We start from the raw sequence: 14,757 nt of genomic DNA, 5'->3' as shown, positions 1-14,757 counted from the left end.
GACACTGCTCTTCAGTGTTTGAACTCTCAGTAATGATGTTAAATCACAATGAACTGAGCTAAACTGAACTGAACTTAAACACTAAAAACTGAACTACACTGTTCTGCTTACTATGACCATTGATGTGAAGCTGCTTTGACACAATCTACATTGTAAAAGCGCTATACAAACAAAAGCTGAATATTTTAAGACATCTCACTTCAAATTATTTTATTATTATTAAATTATTTATTATTATTAAGTTGAGACAGCTCCTACATGCAATTTAATCATGACTAGACTTATACCTTGTTTGTGAAAGCGGGGTTAAGGGTGTTTTCACACCTAACTTATTTAGTTTAGTTGAATCGAACTAGAGTTCGTTTTCCCTCTTGTTGCGGTTCATTTGGGCAGGTGTAAATATAGAAATCGCATTCGAGTGCGCAACAAAAGTGGAACAAAAAAGTCTACCGAGACCTCCTTTAAGAGGTTGTATCAGTATGCTTTCAAACGAAGCCTGGAGCGGTTCATTTGTGGTGAGACATGATCCAAACTAAAACAGACCCAACCGCAAAAAGTACTGTGCCTTTTTGAACTAATCCAGCTGCCATAGTCCCATGTGCTGTCCCATCTTGTGGGTTTTGCTTTACCAACAATTTTAAACAGAGAAAGATGGAAAAATATTACCTGATCATTGGTAATATTTCCGGAAGATGATCAAGTCGCAGTTTAGCTAAACTAATTTACGCATCCTCCTGAATTGGTTTGCGATACACCTTCATTGTTTGCAATGCATTTTCCAGTCACAGCCTCGATTTATTCTGGAAATGTATAGTTTGATTAAAGTGATATATACAAACTATATAGTATACTATGACTAGAGTTACAATCAGCCAAGGCAGATGTCCCTCCATAAAAAGCGACATTTCGTGCCTGCCGGTTTGTTTATTTGTGGGAGTTCCGTTGGCAATTTCCTGCACATAAATTCTGACCAATCGAAAAGCAGTTTAGGGAATAAGTTCAATAACATCTGGCCAGTGAGAGATGTGGATTTTGTCAAATGACAGCATTTTGGTTCTTTTGAACTGTTCGGACCAAAGTAATCAGTGTGGTGTGATAAGGACCCAAAAACGGCAGAAAAATGCTTCAATGTATCACTTCTTGCCCTTGGTCAGGACCAAATGAACTGAACCACAGATGTGAAAACACCCTAAAAGAAGTTTAAAATAATAAAGCTCGACTTGACTAAGTTTACATTTTGAAGGATATATCAAGAGCAACAGTCAAGTTCCACATGTAAACACACTTTTTTTCATAGGCAAACAGATTTTTATCACACCTTTAAACACCGAACAATGCTGGGTTTCATAGAATGGAGAAGAAATTATGTTTACTTATTAGTTGTTACAAATTTAAGTGGATTGAGACACCCAAACACACTCATTCACACACATAGTTTAGCTTATTCAACTCACCCATACCGCATGTCTTTGGACTGTGTGGGAAACTGGAGCACCTGGAGGAAACCCACAAGGACACTGGAAGAACATGCAAACTCCACACAAAAATGCCAACTGACCCAAACTTGACTCAAACCAGCAACCTTCTTGCTGTTAGGCGACAGTGCTAACCACTGAGCCACCATGCCACCCAGAATTGTGTTGTTTCAGCTCATTCACTAACTTGTTTTCTTTTCTGGGTTTAAGTTACAAAAATATGTACAGTATACCTGCATATCGCTCGTATGTTTCCAAATTTAAAAGCCAACTCTAGATGGAATTTACATTTAAGGCATTTAACAGAAATCCCTTGTGCGAAACCTGTTAAGCTGTGGAAATTGCTGCACAGTTCTTGTAAACAGAGGTCAAATTAAAGACAATTTTAGTTGTCGAGGAAAAGCTTGGCAAGCGCTACAGCATTTGCTTTCAACGCTGTCTAAACCTTCAGCAGTTGCTTGAGGGCTCAGATGGGGATACAGTAAGAGATCAGGTATCTGTGGACAGAGCAATCGCTAATTTCACCGATACGTGAGACATCAAGTATTGTAGCAATGACTATTAAGTGTGAAGGATTCATTTTAAATGCTCTTTGACTTACCCAGCTAACAATTCTATGTTATGAAACGTTCCCATTATGTTCCTGAAACTGAAAATACATTTACTCACCCTTCACTTGTCACAAACCTAAAAAGGTTGGAAACGGTTCATTCAATTCATCTTTATTTGTGCTTTTACAATGTAGATTGTGTCAAAGCAGCTTCACATAAAAGATTTTAGTGAATTGAAAGAGTGTAGTTCTGTTTTCAGAGTTTAAGTTCAGTTCAGTTTAGATTAGTTCAGTTCAATGTGTTTTAATATTCACTGCTGAGAGTCTAAACACTGAAGAGTAATCCATCGATGCACAGCTCTATAAGTCCCGAACTATGCAAGCCAGTGGCAACAGCGGCAAAGAAAAAAAAAACTTAACCAATGAGCGAAAGTGAAAAAAAAAAAAAAAAAAGGTGCTCGGTTGGGCACAACCATTTCTCATATGGCCAAACGTCTTGTGGAGAGTTGTAGTCTAGCCACTGGAGGCTGAAGAACGCTCGACATTAACCATTAGTTATGTTTCCATCCATAGACACAAATTAAATTTATGTGCAAAACTGGAATACTGCATTAAAGACGAGTGAATAAAGCAGCGTTTCATCCAACGAGTCAAAGAGAACAAAATCGTCACTTCCTGATTAACTGGTGTCAAATGTCAAAATTAAAAACTTAATTTGCTGAGGTAAGAGAAGCTGCGTCAATCTTGTCTTTATTTAATAGATGACTTGGCGTATGTAGGCATGGGATGTGAAGCACAGACACTCTGGAGGTAATTAATAATATAATAACACTAATATTGAAATGGCATTTTAGAATGACCAAAACTACATTTCAGATGTTTTACAGTGTGCTCAGCCTGCTGGTTTCTCCATTCACACACATTTTTATCATCACATGATCTATTATAACAAAATCACATGATTTTTTTAAATGCGCATACTGAAATTTGTTCAGTAAAAAAGTGTTCCTAATGTCCATTTTTTCTTATCAAATTTTATCCTACCCAGTTATGCGCATACATTTTTTATGCACATTATCAAAACTTACGTGTATCTTGGTCATTTCCATCAACCATTTTTTTAATGCGCACATCCAGAATGCACATAAAAATAGGTGGATGGAAACATAGCTACTGACTTCCATAGTATTTGTATTTCTTACCAAATAAATGGTTATAGGTTTCTAACATTCTTCAAAATATCTTCTTTTGTGATCAACAGAAAAAAAGGAAACTCATAAAGGTTTGCAACCACTTTAGGGTGAGAAATTCTCACATCAACTTTTAGCTTTAGTAGAATATTTGTGGCTAATTTGTACAATTAAAACATAGTGGGCAAATTGCTGGCTCAATCGTACAGTGAAAGAATATCATCACACACAGTGGTAGAATTAACATAAAATATTCATGTTCATGACACTACTTTTGTTAGAATATCACATGACTGCAGTTGCAAAAAGATGATGATGGTATTGTTTTGAAAAACTCTGAAACCCAATCTCAAGAGATTGCATTTGCAGGTCCCAATGGTAAAAAAAAAGTCACCAGTGAGTAAATCAAAAAAGATTGAATAAATTAATTCTTTGAGTTATAAAATGTTACTCAAAAAGTGAAGTTTCACAAACAAATTTTGAGAGAAGCGCGTGATATGATCGACTACAGCTCCTCCTTAATACTAATCATTCGCTAGCCTATCAGATCTTTCCAAAACTACTATAAATAACCTGCCTAAACCACTCCATATCTTCAATTTTTTTTTTCCTCCTTATTCTATGATCGGGCGACACAGTGGCTGCCTACTTCGGTTTCCTCTCACAGTCTAAAAACATGTACATAAATGAATTGTAATAACAGTCACAAGCACTTAACACATACATACATACTGAATCAATCAGAACCACCATATTAGCCAAAGTATAAATGGGAGTCTCGAGAAATACCTGATCTCGTATCCCTTCTAATGCTCATTGCCCAGGCGAGAACCTTCAGCTCATCCATCTCCGAGCTCAGGGTTTTCTCCCAGGACAGCATGGCAAACCTGCTATTACAGTGGAGCATTATCTAAGTGTGAACTCTTGAATATATATTTTTATTAACTATTTTGGCAAACTGATGGCTAATTCATACAAAATATGGAAGTTGTACCTATAGTAGCATATATGTAATTAGTTTGTATAATGACAGAATTTTTATTGCAATTTTCATGTCAATTCAGAACTACTTTAAACATTTTGGGCAAATTACTATTTAAATCATGCAGTGAAAGAATTTTATTACAACTTTTATGTCAGCTTATATCTACTTTACACTGTTTTGTGAATGACGGTTGAGGCAAAGTCACAATACACACTTGCACACATATAGTCCAATACGTTTTGTCATATTGGTTGCCAAACATTCACACATACCTGTAGAATTAACACAATATTCATGTGCATGACACTACTTTTGTCAGAATATCACATGACTGCAGTTGCAAAAAGATGATGATGGTATTGTTTTGAAAAACTCTGAAACCCAATCTCAAAAGCTTGCATTTGCATGCCCTAATATTGACTAGTGAGTAAATCAATAAAGATTGGATGAATTAATTCTTTGAGTTATAAAACGTTACTGAAAAATTGATATTTTATGCACTATTTGGCAAACTGATGGCTAGTTCATACAAATATAACAGTTTTAGTAGCATATATGTGGTTAATTTGTACAATGACAGAATTTCATTGCAATTTTCATGTCAATTCAGAACTACTTTAAACATTTTAAATCGTACAATGAAAGAATTTAATTTAAAAAAAAATTGTCAGCTTTTATCTACTTTACACTGTTCTATGAATGCCGGTTGAGGCAAAGTCACATTACACACTTGGACACATGCAGTCTTATACGTTTTGTCATATTGGTTGCCAAATATTCACACATACCTGTAGAATTAACACAATATTCATGTGCAAAAAAAATATGATGGTTTTGTTTTGGAAAACTTTGAAACCTGATCTCAAAAGCTTGCATTTGCATGCCCCAATAGTAAATAGTCACTAGTGAGTAAATCAAAAAAGATTGGATGAATTAAAAGTTATAAAACGTTACTGAAAAATATATATTTTATGCACTATAAGCAAACCGATGGCTAAAAAGAAAATCTGTAAAATTTATGGTAAAAAAACGGCAGCTGTGGTTGCCAGTACTTTACCGCTAAAACACAGTACAAACCGTAAAAGTAATTTTTAATTTTTACGGTAAATTACCATATTTTATTCATTTATAGACGTAATATGTCTGTATTTGGAATGATCAACATCTACACGTCTTTTGTTACACAGTTTGTTAATGTTACACATTAGCACACCCACATGGAGGTGGTGATGAGGAAGTTACATAATGTGCCAATGCTCATCACAATCAACTTTTCCCACAAGCAAAAAAGAGTAACAGCCTATAGAAGGTGCTCAGTGTCATTCACACAGCTATTAAACACCAGTATGGTAACACGCATGAAATTAAAGTCATGAAATAAATGTTGTTTATCAACATTAGATGTAACATAAATCTCTAATGCACATAACTGATGAGGAAACAACTAAAAATATCTATATTAATGTCAACCAAATGCATAAAAAGTTATGTGCCATGCAGGGAATTCTGGGAAATTTACGGTTATTTGCTGTATATATTAAGGAAACATACCGTTAAACAGGTTACGGTACTGTAGCATTTTTACTGTTTTTTTACCGTTGAAATCATGGCCATTTTTTACAGGTGATACAAATATAAAAGTTCTACCTATAGTAGTATATATGTGGGTAATTTGTGCAATGACAGAATTTCATTGCAATTTTCATGTCAATTCAGAACTATAAACATTTTGGGCAAATTGCTGACTAAGTCATGTTGAGAAACATTTATGTCAGCTTTTATCCACTTTACACTGTTTTATGAATGTCGGTAAAGGCAGTCACATTAAACACTTGCACATATACAGTCCTATATATACACTTTGTCATATCGGTTGCCAAATATTCACACATAGTTGTAGAATTAACAGAATATTAATGTGCATGACAGAATTTGTCAGAATATCACATGACTGCAGTTGCAAGAAGATGATGATGGTATTGTTTTGAAAAACTCTGAAACCTGATCTCAAAAGTTTGCATTTGCAAGTCCCAAAATGCCAAATGAATAGCTCAAATGCATAAATGGTCAATAATCGTGCAGCCACAAAAAGTTACGAGTTCTGTAACTCTTCAGGTGCAGAAGCAATGTAAAAAGAAAGTATCTGTCCAAATGCCTCACAGTCCACTCACTGATTTAAGAGCACACAAAAGGAATAACATTTCAGTGGCAGCACTCACAAATCATCTTGACCACAAGGCATGCGCTCTGATTAGACTCCCATAAAAGGTGCAGAGATAAGCAACTGGCTCATTCTCCCCAGGGATTTCAGCTAATAAGAGCAATCGTATTTATAGAGGGTGTTTTAATGCATCCCCTCAATCACTGACCATCTCACCCTGAAGCCCTTCAGAAGCCCATTCAACCACCGAAGGTGAGTTTTACTAACTAATATAGATGATACGTACCCTCAAGCACCATGTAAGCGACCAAATGTGCAGAAACCATCAGTTTTGCATGTTGTGCTCGACGACACTTCTCTGATTGCTTTAGCCTGATACGTTGTAACATTGCTTTATGGTTCTGTTTACTGCTTTTAAGATGTCTACTGAAAGATTCGACTGCCATTACTGCAAGGACACTTTACTTGGAAAGAAATACATCCTAAAAGAGGACACACAGTATTGCACAAAATGCTACGAGAATCTGTTTGCCAACTGCTGCGAGGTGTGTTCGCTGCCCATTGGATGCAACTGTAAGGTAGGCATCCGAAAACCACTGGCGCCATCATAATTATTAAAAGCTTGAAATGAGTGATGGAAAGTCAGAAGAGATTTTCAAGCTCTTAACTATAATTTCTCTCCCTGCATAATGAAGGACCTCTCCTACAAGGACCGGCACTGGCATGAAAATTGCTTCAAGTGTGCTAAGTGCAGCAGATCATTGGTGGACAAACCGTTTGCTGCTAAAGATGAGCTTATGCTTTGCACCGAGTGTTACTCTCATGAGTATTCCTCTAAGTGTAGCACTTGCAAGAAGACCGTCATGCCAGGTACAGTTGAAGTCAGAATTATTAGTCCCTCCTGTATATTTTTTCCCCTAATTTCTGTTTATTGCAATAATTTATTTCAACACATTTTTAAACATAATAGTTTTAATAACTCATTTCTAATACCTAGAAATGCTCAGATCAGGATTTTTGCAGCCGATACAGAGTACTAATTCCTTGTTATGGTGGTCAGCCAATACCAAGAAATTCTGGTGCTTAAAGCATTATAATGCATAAAGCACATTTTAACTCTAAGTATGATACTTAAGAGAAGATCTTGTCTTACCTAAGAGATTAAATGAAAGATGTTGCATATAATTTTTTTAACATGTCTTATATAACCATTTAGTGTGGACATGTAATGAGCAGAAGCAGTTTATAGAAAATAATACATAAAACTTGTTGAAAATTATTAAGAAAAATCACTAGCAATTTGGAAATGTCTTATGTCTCAATGAAATTTGGGGCGCATATTTGATGCATAAGAAGTTAAAAAATCCATTTATCCTCTAAATCCATTACTTCTTTAATAAAAGGAAATAGGCCTCTGAACTACTTTTAGTTTAACGTTTATTACAATAAGTGTATTACTATGAGTTATATCATTAAATACTCAAATATATATGTTCATTTCCTTAATACTAAAAACTAATGTTGAAAACACAAAACTTTCAATTCTTACATGTTAAAACATTTCAGTTGTTATATATCTTCTGCTCATAAACGTGTAAACAAGCACTTGTTATCGGTTCAAGAGATCGGCCAGATTAGTGAGAACCGTTCGAGTTATGAAATGTGATTATTGGCCTGTGTAATAACTGTTTCCTTTTATCTTTGATATTATAATACTAGATATTTTTCAAGATGTTAGTATTCAACTTAAAGTGCAATGTAAAAGCTTAACTAGGTTAATTAGGCTAGTTAGGGAAATTAGGCAAGTCATTGTATAACAGTGGTTTGTTCTGTTGACAATTGAAAACAAAGAAGATGAATAATAATATTTAAATAGCTTTAAAATATTTTTTAAAAACTGATTTCAATTCAGCCAAAATAAATCAAATAAGACATTTTCTCCAGAAGAAAAAATAGTGTAGGAAATACTGTGAAAAGTTCCTTACTCTGTTAAACTTCATTTGGGAAATATTTGACAGAATCATTTTGGCTTCTACTGCATGCACAAGAATCAAAACAAGAATCTTGTTTTAAAACTAAAGTTTTTACAAAATTCAAGACTACAGTGTATAAAGGTGATTTTTTCCTCATTAGGATCACGGAAAATGGAGTACAAAGGGAACAGCTGGCATGAGACATGCTTTCTGTGTCAACGCTGTCAGCAGCCAATAGGAACCAAGTCTTTCATCCCAAAAGATAACAATTACTTCTGTGTTCCTTGTTTCGAGAAGCAGTTTGCCTACCAGTGCTGTGCTTGTAAAAAGGTAAGTGTCGAAAGAAGTCAAACATTTGGAAAACAATATTGCTGTTAATTAAAGTTGTGGGGCGCAGTGGGTAGCACGATCGCCTCATAGCAAGAAGGTTGCTGGTTCGAGCCTCTGCTGGGTCAGTTTGCATTTCTGTGTGGAGTTTGCATGTTTTCCCCGTGTTCATGTGGGTTTCCGCCAGGTGCTCCGGTTTCCCCCACAAGTCCAAAGACATGAATGAGAGTGTGTGGGTGTTTCCCAGTGAGTTGTTGCAGCTGGAAGGGCATCCGCTGCGTAAAAACATATGCTGGATAAGTTGGCGGTTCATTTTGCTGTGGCGACCCCTGATTAATAAAGGGACTAAGCTGAAAAGAAAATGAATGAATGACGATGAGTGTAAATGAGAGTGTGTGGGTGTTTCGCAGTGATGGGTTGCAGTCGGAAGAGCATCCACTATGTAAAACATTTGCTGGATAACTTGGCGTTCATTTTGCTGTGACAACCTCTGATTAACAAAGGGACTAAGCCGCCACTACTGGCCCATATCTATCAGCTGAAAACCACTGATAACTCTTATTCAATCCAGTGATAACATTCGAATCGGTTGGATGAGTAAACAACTGAATTTCATTGAAATGCCTTGTCAACTATTTTTACGTTTTTTGGCAAATTGATGGCTAATTTGTACAATGACAGATTTTTTATTGTAACTCTCACATCAATTGAGAATAATTTAAAATGTTGGCAAATGTGTTGCTAATTTGTACAATGACAGAAATTTATTTCAACCTTGTCAACTATGTAAAATGTTAACCATTTTACATTTTGGTGAATTAGTGATTAATTGAAAAAATTCAATTTAATTCATCTTTATTTCTATAGCTCATTTACAGGGTAAATTGTGTCAAAGCAGCTTAATATAGAAGTTCTAGTAAATTGAACAGTCAGTCGAGTTTTCAGAGTTGAAGTTTAATTTTCAGTGTGGTTTAATTTTCACTGCTGAAAGTACAAACACTGAAGAGCAAATCCATTGATGCACAGCTCCCCTAGTATACTGATAGTATTTCATTACAACTCTAACATCAGTTAAGATCTATTTTAAAAAATGTATTAACCTGTGACTAATTTCTACAATGATAGTATTTCATTGCAACTTTTATGTCACCTTGTAACTATTAAAAGTTTTGGCTAATTGGTGGTTATTTCATACAAGGATATTACTTCATTGAATGTCATTGCATTACATATCAAATGGTAACTCAACCTTTAACTTTAACTGAATTAGTTGCTAATTTGTAAAATAAAAGAATCTCTCACATAAACTTTGTTATACTCAATGAATAAGTGGCTAATTTGAACAGTGACAGAGTTTCACTGCAACTTTCAAGTGAATTCCTAACCATTTTTAACAGATTTGTGTGTGTTGAGCATCAGTTAAGACAACGTTAGCACCTGTCAGCTTTAATAGTGGGAAAAACTGGATAATTTGGAGCTTTTGTCAGCTAATTTCAGCTTCTGGGTTTAAAATTATTTTTCGGGCAGGATCAAAATCGGCGACGTAGCGCAAAACTGCAAGTGCAAAGATGACGCAGCAGAGTTACTTATCCTATGAGAATAGGCTGCTGCTTAATTATTCATGAGAGCACATGCTTTCTGAAGGCTAGACAGACCTGTGAGACACGGACCCACAGCACACAATATTTAGCGGTTCATGAAGGGTCGTATGTGTTTGTTTCCATGATCCACGGGGTTTGTTGCATGTTCTTCCTCATGATCCTGTTAGGGCCGATACAGCAAAGCTGTTTGTGTGCATTTTTGTCGGGAGAGCAGTACGAGAATTGCAGAATGGCGGACATTGTCTTTTATCAGGAGATTGTTCACATTTAGACACATCGCCGTGCTGCTGTGTTTGCCTAAATCCTCTAGATTACCAACAGGGCTAATGGTTAAAATAAACAGGACAAGAGACCTGCTGCACTGAGTCTGCATTCAGACCCGGGGATTGAGGGAAAAGTCCTCATTTATAGTGTTTATATGAACACGATTATCTTTATAATTATATAAATTATGGTTGTGTGCATATGAAATTACGAATAACAAATGTTACCCTGTTCCTGGGGACTTACCTTCCTGCAGATTTCAGTTGCAACACATATCAAACACACCTGCCTGTAATTATCACGTGGTGTTCAGGTCCTAATTAATTGGTTCAGGTGTGTTTGATGTGGGTAGCAACTGAAATCTGCAGGAAGGGTGCTCTCCAGGAACAGGGTTGGCCACCCCTGTAGTAACAGTGTAGTAAATTACTGTTTATTTCTTTGCATTTTAACTTTGTAGACTATAAAATCATGTGTCTCCTCACGGTTTGTGTCTCATTTTGTGAGCTTACTGACAACAGTTGCTCGCTCCCCTCCTTCTCCCCTGCTGGCCACGCCCACTCCTGCCCTTTGCTCGTGAAGCTCCACACCCATTATGATGCATCTTTTGAAAAAAATCTGAGGTAGACCTGAACCAGAGTGGGGGGTATCATGACCCTTTAAGTCACAACTAGGCTATACGTTTTAACTTACACACTACTGGTGCAACCAACCCCTGATCTTTATCCATTCATTCATTCATTTACCTTCGGCTTAGCCTCTATTTCAGATGTCTTCACAGCTGAAACGAAGCACCAACTATTCCATCATATGTTTTACACAGTGGATGCCCTTCCAGCCAGAATTTGAACCAGCAACCTTCTTGCTGTGAGGCGACAGTGCTAACCACTGAGCCACCGTGCCGCCCCCTGATAATTATCCAAATGTTGAATATTACATATTGGAAAGTTGATGAGTCAATTATGCACTTTCGCAGAATCTGCTCACTACTTTTTTTTAGAAAATGTTCTGTGCAAATCAAATTGTATTTATGTATGAGATCATTACCTTATCATAATTAAAATTATTGTTTCTTATAAAATTGGGTTGGAATTTTCCTTTTTGTGTGAACTATTTCTTTAAAGGGATTGTTCACTCAAAAATAAAATAGTGACCATTTACTCCCCCTTAAGTGGTTATAAACCTTTATGAGTTTCTTTTTTCTGCTGAACACTATGGAAGTTACAGGTTTCCAACATTCTTCAAAATATCTTCTTTTGTGTTCAACAGAAGAAATCAAATCAAACAAGTTTGGAAAAACTGAAGGATGAGTAAATGGTGACAGAATTTTCATTTTGAACTATCCCTTTAAGTCTATATTTACGGTACTGAGATCCACACTTTCACCTCTCCAGGCCATAACAACTGGCGGTGTCACATATCACGATAAGCCCTGGCACCGAGAGTGTTTCACTTGCATTGGATGCAAGAGACAACTAGCAGGCCAGCGCTTTACCTCCAGAGAAAACTACCCATACTGCCTGGACTGTTTCAGCAATCTCTACGCCAAGAAATGCGTGGGCTGCACCAAGGCGATTACTAGTATGTTCTAATTTCTGACATCTGGTGGCTATTTTTACATGCCTCTAGATTAAAATTGAAAAATCTACCAGAATTCTACATGACTGTAAAACAACTATGTGTGTATGTTTGTGTCCAGGCTTGGCAGGTGCTAAATACATCTCGTTTGAGGAGCGCCAGTGGCACAGCGAGTGTTTCACGTGTATGCAGTGCTCAGTGTCTCTGGTGGGTCGTGGCTTCCTTACACAGCGGGACGACATACTGTGCACCGACTGTGGCAGAGAGAAATGAGCTCAGACGACCACAAGAGCCTCTACCAATATTGCAGGAGAGATACTGTAGGCGAAATATATGTAGATTTAGATTTGGGTGCATAATGTTTAAACATGAACAATGAAAAGATTCATTATCTGTGTCACCAGCTAATTAGGATGCTTAATGTTTTGTTGAAATAGTTTAAATCAAAGGCAATTTTTTGAGTAATTGTCTTCAAGAAGCATGGAATAATATTGAAATTGTTTGAACTTTGTGTGTTTTTAATCAATAAACTTGTGTCTTCTTCCTGTCTGCCGCCTGTTTCTGTCTATAGGTGTGTAAACATAAATAAATATTTAATATAAATTTATAGTAAACTACATGTTAAAGTAACACTACATTTTTTTAAAATAAATAAATAAATTGGCTCAGTTTACAATTTTTTGTTAATTTGTAGTAAATTTATACAATGATAGTATTTCATTGCAACTTTAAAGGACCATGAAACCCCCCTCTTTTGGTTCAGTATACTTCAAAAGATTTTGGAAAAATGCTCTGAGATGGCAGTGGAGCTCTGCGGGCAGAGGGAGAAGTGGGCGTGGCCGGAAGAGGAAATGCAAAGAAATAAACAGTAATTTAATGTCCTGCTACATTTGTTATTCTTAATTTCACATAACCACAATTTGTGTTATCCCTACAAAGATAAGACACAGACACAGTGGCGCAGTTCAGCAGGTCTCTTGCCCTGTCTATTCCAACCATTAACTCTGCTGGAAATCGGGAGGATTTAAAACATATGGCAAACACAGCAGCACGGAGAGGCGATGTGTTTGAATGGTAACAAACTCTGTTGATAAAAGACAAAGTCTGCCATTCTCCAATGCTCATACAGCTCTTCTGTCAAAAATGCTTGCTGCAAACCAACAGCTTTGCTGTATTGGCCTTGACAATAGAGGGAAAAACATGCAATAAAGCCTGTGGATCATGGAAACAAACACATACGACCCGTGCCGTGTGCAGATGCGATATCATTAGGTCATTGGGTCTCACAGCTTGGTAGGTTTGCCTTGCCTTTGGAAAGCACATGCTCTTATGAATAATTAAAAAGCAGGGTCTTCTCATAGGATGAGAAAACTCCGCTATCAATAATAATGAGAAACCAACATGTCATCACTCCACTAGCAGATTCACGCTACGTCACTGATTTTGATCCCACCCCAATAATTTTCTTTTTTTTTGACAAATTTTGACAAAAGCTCAAAATTATCCAGTTTTCCCCACAATTAAAGCAAACAGGTGCAAAAAATGTACTCCAGGGTGTCTTGAACCTTTAATGTCACCTTGTATCTCTTTTAGGTTTTGGCTAATGGGTTTTTCGTACAGAGTACTTCATCACAACTTACATGACAAATAGTGACTCAAATCAATTTTTGTTGGTGTCTTCTCCCTGTTTGCTGTTTCTAAAGTCTAAGGACATTTAATATCCTCTATCTTTATATACAAATAATGATATAGCTTACAACTACATGTAAACTTAAATGAACACTTCTTTTGAAATTAGGCTCATTTTAAGTTTGCTTGAGTTAAACTGATGAAGTTGACCATTTTTAAATCTATTCCGCCGATCTTCAGGTCTGGCTGCAGCACTTTTAGTGGAGCTTAGCATAGATCATTGAATCGGATTAGACCATTAGCATCTCGCTCAAAAATGAGTTTAGATAAGTTTTCTATTTAAAGCTTGACTCTTCTGCATTTACATTGAATATTAAAAAGGACAATGAAAAGTTGCTATTTTCAAGGCCAATATGGCTAGTATCTATACTCTTTTTTGAAGTAATACGCAAGGAATTTTGCTGCTGTATGATGGCTGCAGAAGGAACAGTAAAATTAAGCAGATGCTAACTGGTGGTGCAGATGTAGGTCTTGGTTCTTGGGGTTTTTCTCAGGCACTTTTTTAAAGCATTGGGGTCAAAAAATCCTAGAGGGACTTGCTAGCATTCATAGTAAATTTTCTGTCATGTCAGTATGATTTCAGTAGCCATAAGCATTGATCTGTAAGTCGCAGAGACTGTTTTTAAGAAATGCATCATTGCTTTTAAAATGTTTTAACACATCTGTATTACATTTTTATTTAAGGGTTAGTCCCTTATTTATCAGGGGTCGCCACAGCAGAATGAACCACCAACTATTTCGACATATGTTTATAGCGCATGTCTTTGGACTGTGGGGGAAACCAGAGCACCCTGAGGAAACCCACACAAACACAGGGAGAACATAACAGCTGCACACAGAAATGGCCCAGCTGGGACTCGAACCAGTGGTCTTCTTGCTGTGAGGCGACTGTGCTAAACACTGTGCCACAGTGCCACCTTTACATGTTTATTCATTTACTTTTCGGCTTAGTCTCTTTATTACCCAG

The 14,757-nt window shown here is 36.5% G+C and overlaps 1 protein-coding gene across 1 annotated transcript; it reads left to right on the top strand.

The window, feature by feature from the left end:
* The first annotated feature begins 6,576 nt into the window (after nt 1-6,576).
* fhl5 (four and a half LIM domains 5) lies at nt 6,577-12,650 on the top strand. Its single transcript, NM_001004112.1, has 6 exons — nt 6,577-6,613; nt 6,781-6,939; nt 7,057-7,231; nt 8,495-8,664; nt 11,918-12,104; nt 12,223-12,650. The coding sequence occupies exons 2-6, from the start codon at nt 6,781-6,783 to the stop codon at nt 12,372-12,374; spliced, it is 843 nt and encodes a 280-aa protein (NP_001004112.1). The 5' UTR covers nt 6,577-6,613; the 3' UTR covers nt 12,375-12,650.
* Nucleotides 12,651-14,757: the final 2,107 nt, after the last annotated feature.

This window comes from Danio rerio, chromosome 17, assembly GCF_049306965.1.
Source record: "Danio rerio strain Tuebingen ecotype United States chromosome 17, GRCz12tu, whole genome shotgun sequence".
Classification (NCBI taxonomy): Eukaryota; Metazoa; Chordata; class Actinopteri; order Cypriniformes; family Danionidae; genus Danio; species Danio rerio.
This window is presented reverse-complemented; position numbering and strand designations above follow the sequence as displayed.